General features: G+C 43.2%; 1 protein-coding gene across 1 annotated transcript in view; it reads left to right on the plus strand.

Annotated features, from left to right (window-relative positions):
- kmt2bb (lysine (K)-specific methyltransferase 2Bb) overlaps nucleotides 1-19,482 on the plus strand; it is a 27,383-nt gene continuing 7,901 nt past the window's right edge. Inside the window, exons 1-29 of the mRNA XM_034697568.1 lie at nucleotides 1-420; nucleotides 1,721-1,784; nucleotides 2,008-5,541; nucleotides 5,651-5,832; nucleotides 6,051-6,164; nucleotides 7,027-7,213; nucleotides 7,548-7,779; nucleotides 7,869-7,936; nucleotides 8,031-8,288; nucleotides 8,491-8,597; nucleotides 9,191-9,301; nucleotides 9,754-9,867; nucleotides 10,042-10,188; nucleotides 10,284-10,376; nucleotides 10,832-10,949; nucleotides 11,045-11,158; nucleotides 11,434-11,618; nucleotides 11,801-11,902; nucleotides 12,613-12,723; nucleotides 12,869-12,945; nucleotides 13,153-13,373; nucleotides 13,455-13,558; nucleotides 13,666-13,803; nucleotides 14,016-14,174; nucleotides 14,264-14,381; nucleotides 14,543-14,621; nucleotides 14,714-14,874; nucleotides 16,103-16,270; nucleotides 16,362-19,413. Of these exons, the coding sequence (XP_034553459.1) occupies nucleotides 91-420; nucleotides 1,721-1,784; nucleotides 2,008-5,541; nucleotides 5,651-5,832; nucleotides 6,051-6,164; nucleotides 7,027-7,213; nucleotides 7,548-7,779; nucleotides 7,869-7,936; nucleotides 8,031-8,288; nucleotides 8,491-8,597; nucleotides 9,191-9,301; nucleotides 9,754-9,867; nucleotides 10,042-10,188; nucleotides 10,284-10,376; nucleotides 10,832-10,949; nucleotides 11,045-11,158; nucleotides 11,434-11,618; nucleotides 11,801-11,902; nucleotides 12,613-12,723; nucleotides 12,869-12,945; nucleotides 13,153-13,373; nucleotides 13,455-13,558; nucleotides 13,666-13,803; nucleotides 14,016-14,174; nucleotides 14,264-14,381; nucleotides 14,543-14,621; nucleotides 14,714-14,874; nucleotides 16,103-16,270; nucleotides 16,362-19,413 (10,448 nt within the window). The 5' untranslated portion in view covers nucleotides 1-90. The remainder of the gene's footprint in view (nucleotides 421-1,720; nucleotides 1,785-2,007; nucleotides 5,542-5,650; nucleotides 5,833-6,050; nucleotides 6,165-7,026; nucleotides 7,214-7,547; nucleotides 7,780-7,868; nucleotides 7,937-8,030; nucleotides 8,289-8,490; nucleotides 8,598-9,190; nucleotides 9,302-9,753; nucleotides 9,868-10,041; nucleotides 10,189-10,283; nucleotides 10,377-10,831; nucleotides 10,950-11,044; nucleotides 11,159-11,433; nucleotides 11,619-11,800; nucleotides 11,903-12,612; nucleotides 12,724-12,868; nucleotides 12,946-13,152; nucleotides 13,374-13,454; nucleotides 13,559-13,665; nucleotides 13,804-14,015; nucleotides 14,175-14,263; nucleotides 14,382-14,542; nucleotides 14,622-14,713; nucleotides 14,875-16,102; nucleotides 16,271-16,361; nucleotides 19,414-19,482) is intronic.

Raw genomic sequence — 19,482 nt, forward strand, 5'->3', positions numbered from 1 at the left:
GCATAGCGGCTCCCCCCTCCCATCTCGCGCCTTCCCTCTTGTCTCTCCTCGAACTGCTGCTAGCCATCGGTGTGTGTTGTTGTTGAAGCAATGATGGCGGCAGCGGGATGCGGATCAGCAACCGCGGCTGCCGTAGGAGGCCAAGGTGGAACCGCTACGGCCAGAGGTCGTTTCCCCGGTCGGCCTTGGTCGTCACGTAGTCGTTTGCGCTCCGAGAAGCGTTGGCAACTCGGACGATCAGGCTTAGAAGCTGAAGATGTGACTAACGGAGGGCCAAGGCCCGCAAACCTGGTCCTATCGTTAAACGAAGACCAGTCTCACTTGCGCTTACTTGGAATAGAGCAGAGCCACCAGATCCTTGGCCAGGCTGGATACAGCTCTAGTGGGAGTGAAGAGGTGAGGTCCCAAACCGACCCAGGAGTTAGTATATTTTATTTCATCTTTTCTCATTTTGTGTGATTGTTGGATGTGTGAGTCTGAGTGCTGTACACAGCCTGGTGAGTGCCTTGGAGAAATGTCAACATCCTTTCGCTAGGCTAATGTTAACGTTAGCTTCTTGGTAAGCTAACGTTACATGCTAACCAACCTTAATGAACAATCCCACTTCACAACAGCAGCAGAGCACTTTGAGTTACAAGCACTTCCCTACATGTTGGTTACATTATTAGAACATAAGTACAGTATATTGTTAAAGAGTCAGTGAATGAGTGGATTTGTAAACAGGCAGCGTAATGATTTAATGTGTGGCCCACTCAGTGTCAGGCCAAGAGGAGCAGCTAACACAGCGAACACAAAGAACGGGAAGGCTAGCTGCTAACCGCTCACTGTTTTCATACGGTGTCCAGATGCTGAGTTGTCTTCCTTACTGCTTCAAATGAGACAACACACACACATCTTGCACGCTTGCTTGCTAACTAAAGTTGAAGCGCTCCTTTAAATATATTTAATTCTGGAGAGGTTACCTTCTGTCTGCTCACTGCGCTAAAGAGGAAGGATGGCTACTTGCTATCTTGTGCTACAAAGCACGACGGGTTTAAATGGTGGGACAGAGAACGTGCCAAAGTCAGTCAGAGCTCCCCGGTATTATATTAACCTTACACCCACAGGCACTGATGATGATTACTCGTGATTTCATAGTCTTTTGTACTCTGATAGGTGTAGAAGATGTACAGTAGCGTTACTTGGAGGGAGACACATTACCTCCCTGCAGTCCTTGCAGATAGTGTAGGTGTTTGACCAAGCTCAATGAAGTGAAGATTGTTGAGTAGTGAGCTTGTGTCATTCATTGTTTGCAGTCACTTTTGTCATGAAACATCAAAACTAAGATTGTATGAATGTTAAGATGTGTGGATGTGGAGTAAGTGCAATTGTCAGTTGTTGATATTTTTGTACTAAGGCATGAAGCCAATTATTGTTGTTGCTGCGTTATGACAGATAATGATCACATATGCTAAGATAAAAAAATACATTGCGATTGTAAAAAGATGTGGCAAGTGACCATTGTACTTGACATGTATCTGTTCCCCATAGGGAACGTTTTAGGACACAGTGTAATTTAAACAAATCATTCTATGCAGCCGATATAACACAACATTATGTTAACATAAATGCTTTAAACTAAATATTGTAGTCACTGTATATCCTGATGTAGATGCTGCCTCTAGTAGGGGGGTGTTCCAATGCTTTCGTTTTTAATGTCTTTTTTTTTTTTTTTCCAAAGGGAGATGACTTTAGGGGATTTGAAGCTGAGAGAAAAGGCTCCAAAGGACAAAACCCTTCCAAAGGTAAAGAAAAGTACAAAACATATTTGGTGTGATTTGTGAACAATACATCAATTTGAGTCTGAATGAAGCATGCACTTAAAATACAGAAGAGGGTAATTTTCAATCAAAGTTTTGCATTCAGTGGGGGATGAATATTTGTATGTATAATCTGTACATGTGCGTGTGTGTACTCGTATATTTTTTTAAAGGTTTTGTTTTAATTTTCTTATATTAATATTCTCAGGTGATGCTGTCAACACAAAATCCAAACGACAAAGTGAGAAGCCACCGCTTAAAATGCCAGCAGTGAAAGCAGCTATCACCCCACCTGACCTGACACAAGATGCTACATTTTTGGAGGAAATACAAGGCTTTTCTTCAGAAACAGAGCCTGCAAAAGAATGCAGAAGAGGTTCGAAAGGAAAAGGCATTATGGGTCGTCAGTCCGCTAAAAGCGGAGCTTCATCAGCAGCACCAAGGATTACTATAAAGTTGGTGGCCAAAAAGAAGATGAAAACTGTAAAGGAGCCTCATTTAAAATCTGCAAGGAATTTTAAGAAGAAAGGAATTCAGGATCAGCCTATAGCCAAGGATATTCAGGGTGACCAGATTTCAAGTGCTCATGTCAAATTAAAAAGTGAACCGGATGAGGATATACATGGCACTGAAGACAAAGGAGGAGGGACTATACTGGCAAGACGGCGAGGGAGATCTGCCACAAAGACAGAGCCTGTCTGCCAAACGACAGCCAAAGCTGTGGTTGATGACCAGGTGTCAAAAGAGAAAAAATCAGCAGATCAAATTGAAGCTGCAAAGGAGAGAGGAACTTTTGAGCCAAAAACAAATGCAAAGACTTTAAAGCATAAGGACATTTTGACAGAGCAAAGTCAAGATGTTAATCAACCAATGACTCGAAGGAGACGTAGAGTCACTACCCCTCTCTCTAAAAAAGTCTCAGACAGTGCAGCTGAACCAGAAAGTCTGAATAAAAATGACAACATTTTGACAGAGTCTCCAGATGAAGTTTCTAAAACAGTTCTGGAGGCTAAAACACCTGCTAAAAGTGATGGAAGAAGGCAAAGCAAGAGGCTGAACAAGGATGTTACAGTGCCAGATACCCAAGGTCCTCCATCCATGGAGACGGATAGTTTAGCTGTACAATCCAGCGATGGCTTGTCCTTGAAAAAGGAGGAAACGCCGGTCCCAAGTTTAAAGCTGATGAAGATCAGGAACCCAAAATATGATGCGCAGGCTAGCGGGAAGAACTCGACCAGAAGGAAAAAGCGGAGAAAATTTATCTGGACTCTAACATTAGTGAAGCAAAGTCAGACACAAGATGCAAAAAACACTTTAAAGGTAACAGAGAAGACTGCCAGCAAAGTGGATCAGTTGACTGTTTGTGATGCCATTATGAGCAAGAGCTTAAAGGGGATGGATACAAAACCTAAACTGGATACCTCAGCTCCACAAGAGAGTAAAAGCAAGGAGGAAAAAGAAAAGAATGCCCAGAAGAAGGCTGATGTATCACTTGAGGAAAAGTCCTCTTTGCAGGTGGAAAAGGAGGTAGAACAAATCAATGAAATTCCTCTGCAAGAAATGACTTTGACGGATTGTGTTAAAGTCCCACCTCTTCAGATCAAAAAGGTCTCCTCTCCTGGTAAACACAAAAGCTCAAAGCCATCATTTCTAATACAGCAAGTCAGTCCTGTGTCCGAAAAGAAGGAGGATGTTCTAAAAGATGCCAGTGAAGTTATTGAGGAAAAACCATCATGTGTGACTACTGACGTCACACCAACCAGGAGATTGAGAAGCAGGACACCAAGCCTAGATTCGCTACTGACTAAATCTGCCATTCAAAAACCAGGTACCACTCAGAAAAGGAGGCAGAGAAAAAGTCCACTGGATGAAGTGATGCCGCTGGTGCACGTCGAGGATTCATCTCAGGCTTCAGCTGAAGATTCCAGCTCACATGGTCTTCCTAAAAATGCCGGTCAGCTTTCAGTAGAGGACACCTCACTAGGGACCCCTTTAAATTCCTCTGAAGTTCCTCCTCAGGACTCCTTGGATATCACTGATGTTGTCTCGCAGGTGCCGGCTGAAGTGTCTCCACAGAAAGTGGAGAATGAGGAAGAACCACAGATCAAAGAGGCCAAACCATCACCTGTGCCTTCTAAACCTAAAAGATGTAGAAATAATAAATTAATGAAAAAGAAGTCTATTCAAAAGAAGAAGCCTGCTGTTTCACCTAAAACTGCTGTAGAGACAGAGTTAGCTACCATTGAAACTACTGTCACAGAGTCTGTCCTGAAGGAAGCTATTCTGCCTTTAGTAACAGAGGAAAGTCGGTCCGAAACACAAGAATGCACCCAGTCTGAGGCAAAACAGGACGCCGTGTCAGTGGAAGAAGAGCAGATACAGCCACCAGTTAAGGAGGAAACAGACATTCAGTTGATAGATAGTCAGCAATCTGTGGTGTTCGAGAGTCAAGCAAGTGATCCAAAAACATTGTGCCTGCAAAAGAAATCTCAAAAGAAAGTGAAAAAAAGGCGTAAAAGTCTGATCGGGCAGCGTCAGAAACACAAGCACAGGAGCAGAGATGGGAAATTCGCTCCACTTAAAGGATCGGAAAACAGCCCCAGTATGGCAGAGTCAGACGGTGACATTTCAACTTCATTGGCAGATAACACACTGACCCCAGGCTCCAAACTTATTGGAGTACAGAAAAGATTTAAGAAGAGGCAGACAGGCCTACATTTTATTGGGTCTAAGAGGCCCAAACCACAAGCTAGAATCATATCTGAACTGTTAGAAATGGGGCTGGATGAGGACAGTTTCAAGCAGGAAGAATCAGACACATTAGTGGACGCTGGACGACCAGATGTTGCAGACACCCAGCCGGGCAAATCCAAGTTCATCAAAAACATCAAACATTTCATCATGCCTGTTGTAAGTGCCAGATCCTCCCGAGTGATCAAGACCCCGCAAAGGTTCATGGATGACGCGGGAATGTCTGTGTTGCCCAGAAGACACTCCCCAAAGAAGGGATTACAGCTCGGCTTGCCAATGCGTCCGGGAAAAAAGCGAGACGATGGGACAAGCAGGCCGATATCCCCTATCCTGCCGGTTGACGAGGAGGACATATTGAGTGAAGCTCAGTTGGATGTGGATCTGTTTTCAGCTCAGGACCTGGATGACGACATTGATTTAGCTGACAGCCTGTTTTCTGATAGAAAAAGCAGCAATGTTGAAAAGAAGAAGGCCTTTTTGAAGAACTCTGGCTTCAAGTGGCATCTGGCAGAAGAGTCCAGTGAGGAGATGTTTACACTGGACAAAACCCTAGAGAGCAAAAGTGAGGATCTGTTTTTATCTACACCCTCTGTACTACCTACTGACCCCCTGGATACTCAGAAGAAGAAAAATACCCACAAGTTTAATAAACAAATGGCTCACCTGAAGATCTATCAAAAGCTAAATAAGGCACACACAGGCCTCCCCAAAAGCAAAACCCCATCAGAGCCAGATTGCGTCAGCAAGCATCCTCAACCTCCCGTAGACTTAGCAGAAGGACTAGATGATGAGGCCAAGAGCATCAGCCTGAGGCAGAGGAATACGAACACAGAAAAGAGCAAATCCAAGCTTAAGATAGAAGACCTTGATTCCCCTGGAGTGGTGAGAAAGGTTTCTGTGTGTGTAAGGACCATGAAATCCAAGTCCCTTACAACTCAGCACGATAAAGAGGACAATGTTGCAGCGAAAGACAGTGCACAAGTTCCATCTGGTAAGAAAAATGATACATAACCACTATTCTTAAATGCTACGCTACGCTGGCTTTAAAAGTGCACGTTGTTGTGATAGAGAAATGAGTGTATATGACTTTATATCTTCAGGAGAACTGCAGTCAGAACAGACCTCAGGGGCAGGTGAAGGCGATTATCTGGGATCTGTGGAGAAGGGAGCTTCACAAAGGATGCGCCTCACTGGTGCAAATAAAAGAATGTTCAATCTGCACAGGAAAGCCAAGGTCCAGCTCATTAAGATCGACCAGCAGAAACAGCTTAAATCATCAGGGGTAAGATCATGATCACGGAAAACACATGCTCTCTGTCTTTTTGGACTTTTAATTGTTTGCTGTTGCATTCATCATTTGTTGTGAGACCTATCATCGGTGAGGAAAACCTCATATATTCATGTAATAACAAACAAAAAGTGATCTGACCACAGTAGGGTAAGTTTTGTAGCTCCACAACGTTTGATTTGATGCCTTGTTTTTACCTATTTATTCTGCAGCTGTTGTCTGGCCCGACTGGTGCCAGGTCACGAGATGTGACCTCCAAGAGACAGAGGAGGAAGCAGCGAGCTCAGCCTGATGTACCTGTAAAGACAGAGCCTCCTCAAGGACAAGTAAGTGTGCTAACTTGTGCGGTACAGGTCAATCAAAGTGCAACCTTTTTTCTGTCTTCACGTGTGCAGCTTCACAGGGTTGTCAAAGTACCAGAAATGTAAACTTCAGTGCAATGCTTGTAAAAAATATCAACAGATACTTCAAAAAATGATCAACTCCTTGATCGAAATGTAATATTTATTTTGCTCTTAGTTACCAACCTATGCACACAGCTGATGCAGAAATAGTCACTTAACACAACAGCATTTGTGATGCTATTAATAGTCATGAAACGCATATTATTATCATATTCCAGAAGAAGTGTTTGGTGGTGTGTGTATAGGCAGAGGTTGGGTGTCACTTATTTTGTTGCAATGTGAGCAACAGTAGTGGTTAAATAAGGACATGGTGGCTCTCTTCTATGGTCTTTGTCTGTCAGCAATAGACACACACATGTGCATCCTTGTGAACTTTACGATGTCTATGTTCACCGACCTGTGAATTAGAACAGTCTGCCGTGTTGTGGCTGAATGAGAGTGACAGGACGGAGGGAGAGAAGACAGTCCAAGATTTTATGCAGGAATATGTAAATGTAAATAGAATATAGCATTTTATTTCTCTATCTCTCCGCTTTGTTTTCATTAGCAGCCCATACTCTCTTCCCTTTGTCTCTATTTCTCTCAACCACCCCTGCACTTTCTTTTACTCCCTGCTACTTATAAAACAGTCCTATGTCAATGTAACCGAGTATATATTTTTAAATCATGTGTTCTTTCAAAGTATTGAACATTTTGACAGCCTCATAGCCCAACGTCAGTTCAGGTTTCTTCACATAAGTGTCTCTATTTGATCATTTACCTAAAAAGTGTTGTTTCTTTTTAGCCGCAGCTCATCTCCCCGCTGTGCCAGGAGTTCCGTAGAGCAGGAGGTCCACGTATCAAACACGTGTGTCGTGCTGCATCTGTGGTGCTGGGGCAGCCCCGAGCCTTGGTACCGGATGACATTCCCAGGCTTAGCGCCTTGCCTCTGCATGAAAGAACCGGCATCTCCCCGTCAGACGTCACTAAAGGTACGTTTAAGTTGATCAAGATTTCAATTTCTTGTAATTTAGATAAAGTGATTTAACAAATTGCTAAATGCATAAAAAAATTAAGTGTCACTTTCAGTTGTATTGACTTAGATCTTTTATTAAAAGCAGCAAAAATGCAACTGTACGGTTGGTGTAACGCTCAATTCCTCTACCTGCAAATCCTACTATGCCATGAATTTGATTTGTCATTGGCTGTCCAGATTTTTCTTTTCGCCTATAATAAAAAGAAAATTGTGATTTTTGTTGTCAAATATAAGTCAGCACTAACAAAATTGGTGCTACAATACTAATGTGTGAATGGGTTTCGTTGCAGATGTTGGGTCTCCCTCTGAGTCAGACAGTCCTGGCCTGTCCGATCAAAAGGTCACTAAGGTCAAAAAGCCGTCAAATTTTGTGAAGCGGAAAGGACTTGGGCCATTCGGTTATCGCTCTCGCAGGTGTGGAGTTTGCAAAGGCTGCAACACTGAGGATGACTGCGGCAGGTGCATGAACTGCCTTGACAAGCCCAAGTTTGGTGGTCCCAATACCAAACGACAATGTTGCGTGTAAGTTGCCCCATTCTCGATTCTTAGTTTTCAAGGAGCGCATAGCTGATATAAAAAATCGTCATGAACACATTTTTTTTTACCTCAAGGTACAAGAGATGTGATCAAATTGAAGAGAGAAAGGCTCGCAGGCTGAGTGGAAGAACAGCACCCAAGGGTAAGTCTTCCCTTGAGGAAGCTAGCAACATTTTTTCTGTGTTTCATTTTGAACATTATGCTCGTCAGCTCCTTACAAACCTCTTTTCTCTTAGGTTCCTCCAAGCGACGGCGATCCTCTCCCAGCGGGGGTCATTCGAGTAATGACGAAGGGAACGATGGGGCTGCAGACTCACCATCTGGTCTCCACGGTGATGGCAGCAGTCCTTCAGTGCGGAAGCAGCCAAAGCGAGTTGTGAAACCCAGAGTCTACTTCGACCTGGTGGACTACGATTCTGATCTAGACGACAAAGCTGTCCAAAACTCTGCATCACCTGCCAGGAAAAGAGGCGGCGGGCCTCGATTTAGTCAAGGTAAAAGATTATTTTAGGTAGCGGGTGAGACTGATGATTCATTCATGATCTGTGTCATTATTTTTAACACCATCAGTAACAAATCTCTGCTCTCATATGATTCTAAAACATGCTTAAACTGTACAGGTTTTATTTGGTAATAAGCACATTAGGTATCTGCTTGTATAACTCAAAATGATAACACTGCCTTTTTCTGCTGTAGATTTTGTGTCCTTGGACGGGTTTCTTGGAGACATTTCGGACGAGGAAATCAGGCATCGGAAGTCCAGCTCACACCGTGTACCATCTGGCCGACGTAAACCTGAGAAGGTGGTTATTTCAAACTCTCTGATCATTGCTAACGCCTTCGTAAGCCAACACTGTTTGCAGATTGTGTTCATATGTTACATTTAATACATTCTGTCACTGTAAGTGTCAAGGCTGTGCAGAAGTTTTAAAAGGTCCGTCGTCAAGCTTTGACACCCAGTGGTGCTTGAATTAGTAACATATTGTCACAGTTGCAGGCCACTGTTTTGCCAATTTGTCTCAGCACATGCAGTTCTGTTTAGTTACTGCCAGCCCAGCCTTTGACATGCTGTAGCTGACCACCTACTCATAGTTTCCTGTTTCTTTTGCAAAACTGCAATCTATAAATGACATCCTGTTCACCCAAAATAATTATCTGCCTGCTAGTAGCAAACTGTTTAGTTCCAGTTCTTGCTCAGACTGCAGTTAATAGAGGTGACTTCCATATTAATCAAACCTTCATTTTTGAAAAGTGAACTTATTTTGAAATAGCATCACAGAAAACAGAAATGATGCATCTGTCACTGGTATTTAAACATGTTTAATGCCTCACACAACCACACACTTGATGATTAGATAAACAATGTCAACATGTTCTTGTTTTGTTTGTCTCTCAGGGTCCTTTGGAGCAGACGCCCCCCAGCGTCCTGGCTGCCCTGGCCCATGGGTTTGAGGAGAGAGATGTTGAGTCATCTAAACCTACTCACAAAATCAGGGTTGATTTCAAGGTACGCCACTTGTTACAGTGCATCACTTATATTAAGATACTAACACACATAATGTTCAGGGCTTACAACAGCTGCATAGTTCTTACTTTTGGTGAAATTCAATCTGGAAAAGAAGGCATCTATGCCATGAAATATAATCAGGGGTAAAAAAAAAGAAACACATTTGATTGCTTGTTACGATGCTCATTCTAAAAGTTAAATTTTTCTGTTGATGTAACACCTTTTGTCCACTAGAGGTCACTCTAATAACATGATTCCAATCAGTGTACTGCAGGACTTCTGAATGGCTGAATGAATTATGCATCACCAAATAGTTCGCCTGTTTTTGTCATGTATAAAAAGTGTAGACCTTGCTTACTTCTGTGGAAAAACAACATGATGTGAATTCCCACCTATTGACTACTGTAAGAAATTGTAGCTGTTGTGTATGCTAACTTCTTTCTTGTGTTCAGGAGGACTGTACCTTGGAGAATGTGTGGAACATGGGTGGTTTGAGTATACTGACCTCGGCACCACTGATGCCACCCTATGTCTGCTTCCTTTGTGCCAGTAAAGGGCAACAAGAGGTCACTACTTTATACCTTTTCTCTTTATTACTTATTAAAACTCCCACCATCCTAGAATTTTGTAGAGCTAGTTATATTGAAGGTCCTGTTGTGTTGTAGTAAAACATGAAACCAAATTTGAGTGTGAATGCATTTAATAACCCCTTCGTTGTTTATGTGAATTTGATTTTGCAGATGCTGTATTGCCAAGTGTGCTGTGAGCCTTTCCACCAGTTTTGCCTTGATCCAGCAGATCGTCCCTCAGAGGAGAATAAAGAAAACTGGTGCTGTCGTCGCTGCAAATTTTGCTACGTGTGCGGTTGGAGAAACAAGCAGCTCAAGGTACAACCTGTTAGATTGACTTAATTTGCTCAGTTTTATTTCTCATTGATGTGTTTAAGACTTTAAGTATACTTTTTTTTTATGTCTCTCTTTAGCCGTTGTTGGAGTGTGAGCGATGCCAGAACTGTTATCACACGTCCTGTCTGGGGCCAAACTATCCCAAACAAAACAAGAAGAGGAAAGCTTGGGTGCGGTCATGTCTCTTAAAAATACATTTATTAGTTTTTAACTTTCAAGTCTGGTTTATATTTCTGCATTAACTCTACGCCGTGGTGGCTGATGATTTTGTGAGCACTACATACTTGTGCATCAGAGAGTCCATGTTCCTCTGCAATACTCCAACCAAATGTTAGTTGGCAGTGCAATTTCTATACTAGTCGTATGGAACAGCCTGGAGCTGATAAAAGTTTAGCAGCTGTTGATCATACTGCAAATATTGCCAGAAAATTGACAGCAAATGCACAGAAATTCCCATGCTTCCCAGCGGACCAATCACAGAGCTTGCCATTTGCTTGGTTTCAACGCGTAGTCACATTTTTGAGGGGGTGCAGGTCAGATTCAATGAAGTATAAAAGAGTCTTTTGAGTGTGCTGGGTTCTCCTTTCATTGATCGCTGGTCCTAATATGAGCGATTTCTGTGCAGGTTTGTATGACATGCATCAGGTGTAAAAGTTGCGGTGTCACTCCTGGGAAAAGTTGGGACACTGACTGGAACCACGAGAAAGGACTCTGTCCTGACTGCTCAAAGCTCTATGAACTGGGTGAGAATCCCCCCCCCCCCGATACATACTGTGATATAATTTCTTATCCACAAGCATTGTGTGCTAATACTTTCTTAATCCTCTTCTCCTGTTAGGTAACTACTGTCCAATCTGCTTCAAGTGCTACGAGGACAATGACTACGACAGTCAAATGATGCAGTGTGGTACCTGTAACCACTGGGTACACGCCAAGTGTGAAGATCTAACAGGTGTTTGTTTAGAAATATTCAATATTGAAGATGAGGGAGACCTCAATGTGCTTTTGAGAACAATAGGAACTTATCGCATAATAACGTGTCAGATCTCAAGTTTTTGAACCTTAATTTTCTAATCTAAAATTCTCAAAATCTCCATGAAAAGCCTCAGTGACAGTTTTCTCGTGAGTTCTTTCAGAAAAAAAAGATGTAGTTATTTAAAAAGTTGTAAATTAGAATGCATTGCATTTCACAGCTAAATGTCCTGTCTTCTTGTTCAACTCTTTCAGATGAGCTGTATGAGATCCTGTCCAGTTTGCCAGAGAGCGTAGTGTATTCATGTCGGCCGTGCAGTGTGACTCAGCCCAGTGCCTGGAGAGAGCTGCTCAACATCGAGCTCAGGTCCGGGGTGGAAAAAGTGCTCGCTTGCCTGCTCTCCTCCACGCTCACCCAGCATCTTGTTACCTGTTCACAGGTAAGCTTTCTTTTAATGAGTGAAATGTACCACTTGATAGATGAATCAATCACATGATGTGTATACAGAACGGAAGTCTGCAGCCAAAACTTAATTAATATTGAATGTAGGTGCTTGTGACTGTGCATCATTGGTTTTCATACTGATTCAGAGTGTTTATCATGTTCTGGTTTCTGCTGCAGTGTGAGAAGTTGGTAGATCGTGACAGTGGAACAGAAGGACAGCCTGCCTGTGACCTCCGAGCTGTCGGCAAGAAGTTTGACAAAGGCCTTTATACCACGTTGGTGAGTAAATGACCTTCTATTCCCTCTCTGAGCACTTGATATTTTTGTCCCTCATGGTGTGTAATGTTTCATCAGAGAAAAAAAAAAAGGGATGGTTTGTGTGATAGATTATTTCGATGATTAAGCTGCTGGAAATTTTCTCTAAACAATGTCAGAAAAGACTTGTGAAGAAAGTCAAAAATTCCCTAAGTTTAAACGAGATATTCAATTAGCTTCTTTTACCAAACAAGAGCACAAAACTCAAAACAGTAGACAGTTTTGCATATTAGGAACTGGAACCTACAAATGTTGAACAATTTTGCTTTAAAACACATTTTTTAAGTATGGATTGTTTAAAAAATGATTACTTCTGATTGACCAAAAGTCAGTTTTTCATCAGATTAGAAAAAATTCTCCGTTGTTTATGACCTTTCTTTTGTGCTAAAACTTCAAAGACATTGGAAGTTTTATATATATAGTTAAATAATAAGATGTCCCTAGAAAAGAATAACTAGAATTTTGAAATTTGACCCCTTACTTATTTTTCTAGAGAGTCAAAGATTAGGCACCCACCCAGTCTCCCAATTCACTGTCCTGTATCATCATATGATGCTCAGATGTTGTATGTGAGAATTGTCTCCAATAGTCCAGGATCTAGTTCTGAAAGGAATCATCATACCACTGAAGTAGTAAATAAACAAAAAAAAACATGTTTTTGTTTCTTTGTAAAGAAAATGTTCCACGAAGATGTGGTTCAGGTCGTACGAAAGAGGCTTGAACAAGAGGAGGATCTTCCAGAGGAGCAGAGACTCACTGCCTTGGCCCGCTCGTACTACTTAAAGGTACATCAAAGTCGAAAGTTGAGAAATGTCTTTTACATTATCTTTTTTCCAGCGAATGAGAGTTTGAATAACTGTGAATTGAATCTATGAAATCATGTAAAATGCAGATAATGTCATAATTGACCGCTGTGATTTCTCTCTGTAGCTCCTTGAGGAAGTATTTAACTGGTTTAACAGCCAAGACCCAAAGGTGTGGAACCCCTGTACCAAAGACTTGCCCATGTGAGTGATCATTACTAGTTTTTGTTCATACATACATTTGAGAATTTTCCATGCCACTGAAGTACTATCTGGAGATAGTATTGTATCACAATTAAAGATTTGGTATACTACATGTCTACTTGATGTACTGAAAATTCGGCTCGGATTTTTTAATAATTAAAAGTGATATTTAAAAGCTGTAAAAATCTTGTATCGTTCCTTTAATAGGGGTATGCTGTCGCATGCTGTTCATCCTCCCACAACCGAGCATGTTTACGCGCAGTGGCAGGAGAGAGAGGAGCTCCCCTCAGCGGCTCCTCTGGGGGTCCTGCAGGAGGACAACGGACAAAGCTTAGACGTAAAGGAAGAGGAAGCTGTTTCTCCGATGTCTGGGGAGCCAACAAGGAACCACTTCTATACCAGCAGGGCTGTGCGGCTTAAATTCAAAGGTAATGCTTTGGATTAACGAAGAAAAATCAATACACTTCACAACATTCGCAGCTGCTTAAGTCCATACTTTGTTTACACAGGGAGACGGGGCCGTCTTTCAAAAACTGATTTCGACACTGGATGGTCCAAAGATGATGAGAGACAGTGCTCTTTGTGCCAAAAATATGGAGACCTTAAACCTAACGTAAGTAATGCATTTTTCCTGGAAATCAGAAGTTGTCTTTGTACAAAGAAAGGGGATGGGAAGAAATGACTTTGACATTGTTTTGCTTCCTCTGTGTTGTGTTACAGGAAGCTGGCAGGTTGCTGTTTTTGGGCCAAAATGAGTGGGCACATGTCAACTGCTGTCTGTGGTCAGCTGAGGTCTTTGAAGAGGACAACGGGTCTCTACTACACGTGCACAGTGCTGTCACAAGGGGGCGCTTAATGGTTGGTTGTTTATCTGTGCTAGTTTGAATTCACCTGTTACTTAATGAAATGTATGACTAATAACCTGAGTTTAATTGAGAGTTATACATGTATAGTGTAATTTTTCTAATGAACCTGAATGCCTTCTTACATGTTTTTCTGTTCCTTTTATTGCTTAAACTCTTGACACTTCCTTCTTTCCCCCCCATCAATCCAAACCCCTTCCCTTTTAGCGATGTGAGCGCTGCAACCAGACGGGTGCCACAGTGGGCTGCTGCCTGACATCTTGTCAAAGTAACTACCACTTCATGTGCGCACGCTCCCGTCAGTGCGTGTTCCAGGATGATAAGAAGGTTTACTGCTACAAGCACAGACATCTCATTAGTGGCAGGGTAAAGTCCACCAACTTGTTTCTTACCATATTTGTTTGAAGGTTTGTAATTCTAGATTGTATTAACACTTGCTCTCTTTTATGATTCAGATGATAACTGGTCAAGAGTTTGAAGTGAACCGCAGGGTGTATGTGGATTTCGAGGGGATCAGTCTGCGTAGGAAGTTCTTGACTGGGCTTGAACCAGAATTGATCAACGTGATGATTGGTAAGTCTTTTTCTTCTTGCAGATTTCATATTGACTATCTATTACTTACATGAGTATGTATTTGATCAGACTGTCAATTTAATGTGTTCATTTTAGATGGTCAACGATGTAGACACACAGGGAGAGACGACTAATAAGCTGTGTTATCATTGTCTGTACAGGTTCCCTTCAGATAGACCGACTGGGCATGCTCACTGAACTTTCAGCTAACAGAGGAAAATTGTGTCCCGTGGGTTTTCAGTAAGTTATACGTATCTTTTGGAAACTCATCTATGAAGAAATTATATTTGCAGAACAGAATATGAGATTGAGATTTTTTTCTTCTTCCTCAGGTGTTCTCGTTGGTACTGGAGTACAGTGAATCCAATGCGTCGTTGCAAATACACATGTAAAATTCGAGAGGTCCGTCCTGTTGTCCCCGAGAAGCCTGTGGAGGAGATGCCTTACCAAGGAGAAAACCAGACCATCGCTCACAGCCCCTGTCCACTGCCTGGTGTGTATTTTCCCACTTAAAAACTGCAGTCCTGTAGGTAGGGTTGGGTATGTTTCAAGATGATCCTTTATTCGTCCCACAACAGGGAAATTGAAGTGTTACAGGAGCAAAACAGTATAAAGCAAACAAGCATATAAAATAGCAATTATTAAAAAGTTATTAGCAATTCAAATTAAAGAAGTAGAAATAAGCATATCTTATATACACAACTAAATAAGTAAATTTAGAAATATTTACAAAACCAGTGACGCGGGGAAAAATGTGCACAGACTTGAAGCATAGTATAAAACACTGTACAGAACAGAACTGAGAAGATGAGTAGAAAAAACGTATTGCACATGTAAGAAAAGAGGGATGGGTAATTATTGCATGTTCAATTTAACAGATTCCTGTTCTTATCAATTCCTGATTCCATTATTTTGGGAAAGTAATATAATTATGAATATTACAAGAACAAAGGTTAGCCTGACTTCATTGTCTGCCTCAAAAGTCAACTGTTACACAGATTTTTCAATTTCCCTTCATTACACATTAGGTAGTCTTTCTTATTAGGATATATCAAGGACAATCTAAATTCTATAAAGAAATAAATAAAAGAAAAATATAAAAAAAAAAATTGCAACATAAAATAATATAAATAAGGTATACACAAATAATCTTGCATTCTAAAGGCTCATGACTCTGATCTGTAACCCCTTCAGTCCAAATCTTGTCACCACACAGACTGTCATCCTCTTTCTCCTTGTTCATCTCGCCCCTTCATCTCAAAAGTGAACAGTTTGTGCACCTTTGACTCCTTGTAAAAACTAGAGGTGGAAGGGATCTCTCTGAACTTGCATTTAACAAAAATAAATTTAAATAGTTGCAGAGATGGTTTGTTTACCTCTATATAAATGCGAACGTGAGCTCAGCTGTGTCACGTCACTCTACTCATGGCGTGTTGAAATGCTGCGCCACAAGGCATGTCATGTTACGCTAGCACAGCAGGACCTGGCAGATTAGTAAAACTTTCTGTGGACTGCAGAATGCTCACTGAAGTTTAATCCTGTAAGATTTATGTCGTTATTAAAAAACGAAAAGCAGAACCAAAATGCACATGCCTTAAAGAATCCAAGAGTCTCCAAGTTGGAACCTGTTTTCTGTACCCAAGCCTACCTGTAGATGCGGAGTTACTTCATGTTGATAAAGATAAAGTAGTTTTGTTCAACCTTTTTTTAAACCTCTGCAGAAGCTGAAGCCCCAGAGATTGATATATTAGAGTCCCAAACCCCAATGGAGGAAGCCTCTGTCCCAGGACTTCCAAGCAAATCAGATCATGGTGCAAGGCCAAAGATTCCTAGCTATCCCCAAACCAGGAGACCAGCTGGAGGAATGTCTCGACCTCTGCCGTCACCAGGTAAAATTCAAACCCTCCAAGAGAAACACATTTTGATGCATTCAAAGGATCTCTAGTGTGAAACTGTTGCATTATTCTGATTTCTTTGTAGGACTAGTCCAGGTGAAGCCCCACCACATTTTAACCATAAGTGATCTGGAGGAGACTCGAAGGGTTCGTCGGCACAGCCCGCACACACAGACCACAGGCCCCCACGGTCACATGTCCCCCCCTCATCTGGGTCCTCTGAGTGGACCAATCACCCTTCGTGCTGGGAAATCGTCCCTTCCCACCTCCCCACTGTTCCCACCAGGTGCTACAGACAACCTGATGAATCCCCCCTCGTCCCGCCAAGTCGGAGGTAGAAGTGCTTCCTCGGTCCGATGCTCTGGAAATACTATAACACATAGTGCCTCGTCTTTCTTTCCTCAGTCTACCTGGCAGGACAGTGCAGGAGGCTTTTCCTCTCCAGGTCTGTCGTTCTCTTCATCGGTACATCTACCCAGAAACCGCTTGTCGTTCGATCTCAGTCAGCCAGACTCAGTAGAGGTGCCGCACAACTTCTTAGCTTCACCAGAGCCTGAAGATGTCTCTCCAGCAAACGGTACATCACCCCAGGAGGACTTAGACCAGCAGAAAGGTGAGGAAGACTTCTCCTATGGTTCTTTCCACAAGGATCCAAGTATGTGTCTTGGCCATGAGATGAGGACAGAACTGGAGATTGAAGAGACGCTCCTTAATGAAGGTGTGGCTATGAACTGTGGGGGGCAGATAGTGGTGGAAGGTGATGATCAAGAGGACTTTTGGGGAAAACCCCCAGAGGTACACAAGAGAAAGGGTCTTGTTGCCAGTCTGCCACGATCTGCAGCCTCAGCCAGGGACGACGTGGGCAACACCTCCTCGGATGATGATATGGAGCATTATTTCGACTTCTCGCGGACAATAGTCAGCTGTCCAAGCTCAAAAGATCATTCCAAGTCTCCCTCCTCACCTTCATCCCGGCCTTTGGCTCAGCTGGACGGCGTGGATGACGGAACAGAGAGTGATGCGAGTATGCTCACCAACGATGATGCTCAGAAAGTTGAAGGTTCTCGTCCTGCTCAAATACAAGCTAAAAATCTAAACAACAAAAGTATCCCTGATTTGGAAAATCCAACTGATAAACAGGCCGTCCAGAGTCTGTCCCTGGAAACATCATCCAATGATAAAATATCAGCAGCCAGCAGAAATCCTACAGATAGTTCACCTCAAGACCCACAGAAGTCTAGAAACTCTACGCTCGTAGAGGAAACATCTGATCATCTTGTGGTGAAACAGGAAACCGTGCTTCCTGCTTCAGTTCCTGCTCTTTCTAACATGCTCACAAAGGTGCCTGAAAAATTGTTGTCAGAGGAGCAAGAATCCAATTTAGCAAATGCCTCTGAAACGCCTCTCATTCTTGAGGGACATGAGTCCAGTCCGCATACAACCAAGATGTTAGATGCCCAACAGTCAGATGTTTGCAAACCCCCGAGCTCAGAGCCCGGCAGTAGCCACTCAGTGTCACCAGAGGGCTCTACTGTGTCACAGACGAACCACTTACCAGCAGAGGAACCCTCATCCGTGACTGCTGCAGAAAAAAGTCAGGGCCTGCTCGATCTTCTTAAGCCCTCCACTTTAGTGCCCACAGACACACAAAACCCCCCTCAAGGCCTCGGAGACTCACTGCAGATGTATTCTTGTATACCAGGAATAAGTCACCCGCCTTCTACAAGCATTACACTTCAGCAAGTAACATCAGAAGAGTCATCAAGCTTCCCCTCCGCAGAGCCAACCAAACTAACCACCCTCACTCCAGTTGGAGACATGACACAAGCACTGCTGAATGTTGCCCCACTGAATGATCCGGTGTTGTCAGCTACGCCAGGCACCAGTTTCCCTACAGGGACCTGTAGAACCGTCTCTCTACCTATCATCTCCACTCAAACACAGCCATTGGGTTCTACAGGCGTTACAATTGTTTCGTCCTCTGCGCCAATACAGGCTCTTTCTGGACTTCCAATGCATGTTTCAGTAGCTCACACGCCAGTCCAAACCACTTCAACCCCGGTGATCTTGAATGGTTACAGCTCGTCAACGCTGCAGAAGGATGTTTCATCTGGTCACACAATCTCCATCAACTTTTCAACACCCAGACCCACACCAGAACCCCAACAGCCAGTAGTTCACCCAGCTTTGCCCGGGCACGCTATCCTCACTGTGAAGGAGGTGGGAGGCCCCAATGTGGATCCCACGCCTCATGTCCTGCTGGTCAACCGCCTCGGGCAGATCTTTGTGAAAAACCCAGAGAGCAACACCTTTCAGCTTCCTACCCCCAACTCCCCGTCCTACAACTGTGTCACCCAGATCGCCAGCCTCCTGCAAAGCAACGCACTGTCAGCCACACTCGCTGCAGCTGGGAATTTCAGCTCTCCATTGCCTGGTGCCAACGTAGCTACAGCGGGTCCTCCACCGGTTACACCTGTAGCTCAGAACCCAACCACAATAACACAGCTGCTGACTCACAACAGCAACGGGGCAGTGGCTTCAGTTAATGTGAAGAAGCAGAGAAAGACTGCTAAACCACCAAAAGATGAAGGTGCAGAAGTGAAGAAAACAAAGAAGAAGAAAGAGTCCAATGCAAGCAGAAAATCCAAGTCCTCCAAGAACTCAGGGCAGTCCACTCTGTCAACTGAGACTCCTCCCATGACCCCTGCCGAAAGTGCTCAAGCAATTATCAACCAAGCAATGGCGAGTAACTATACCCCTAAGTGGAGCGGGCTACAGACACTGAGCCCTTCTTCCCTGGTTCTTCCACCTGGTCTTCTGATTGAACCGGAGCCCCCAGCGTCACCTCGCATTACATCACCTACACCAGCACCAGCACCGGCTCCAGCGTCCCGCCCTCGCACCCACGTCCGTATGAAGAGGGTGTCTTCACTTTCCGATCGCATTGTCACAAAGAAGTCCAAGGTGGACTTCCTGAAACCAGAGCCCATCAGTGAGGACGAGGAACATCGCAGACCCACCTTTCAAAGCATCTCCAGCAGGGCTTCAGGAGTCCGCATCAAGACCCCGACAGTGAAAGGAGTGCTGAACCTGGATGAGCTGAAGGAGGAGCATATAAGTGATTCTGAGAGCTCAGGGTAAGATTTCACTTACTTTGAAAAGGGATTCAGAAAAGCATGTAACCTGCTTATTTAAAGTGTATTTAA

Source organism: Notolabrus celidotus, chromosome 12 (assembly GCF_009762535.1).
Source record: "Notolabrus celidotus isolate fNotCel1 chromosome 12, fNotCel1.pri, whole genome shotgun sequence".
NCBI classification, from domain to species: domain Eukaryota; kingdom Metazoa; phylum Chordata; class Actinopteri; order Labriformes; family Labridae; genus Notolabrus; species Notolabrus celidotus.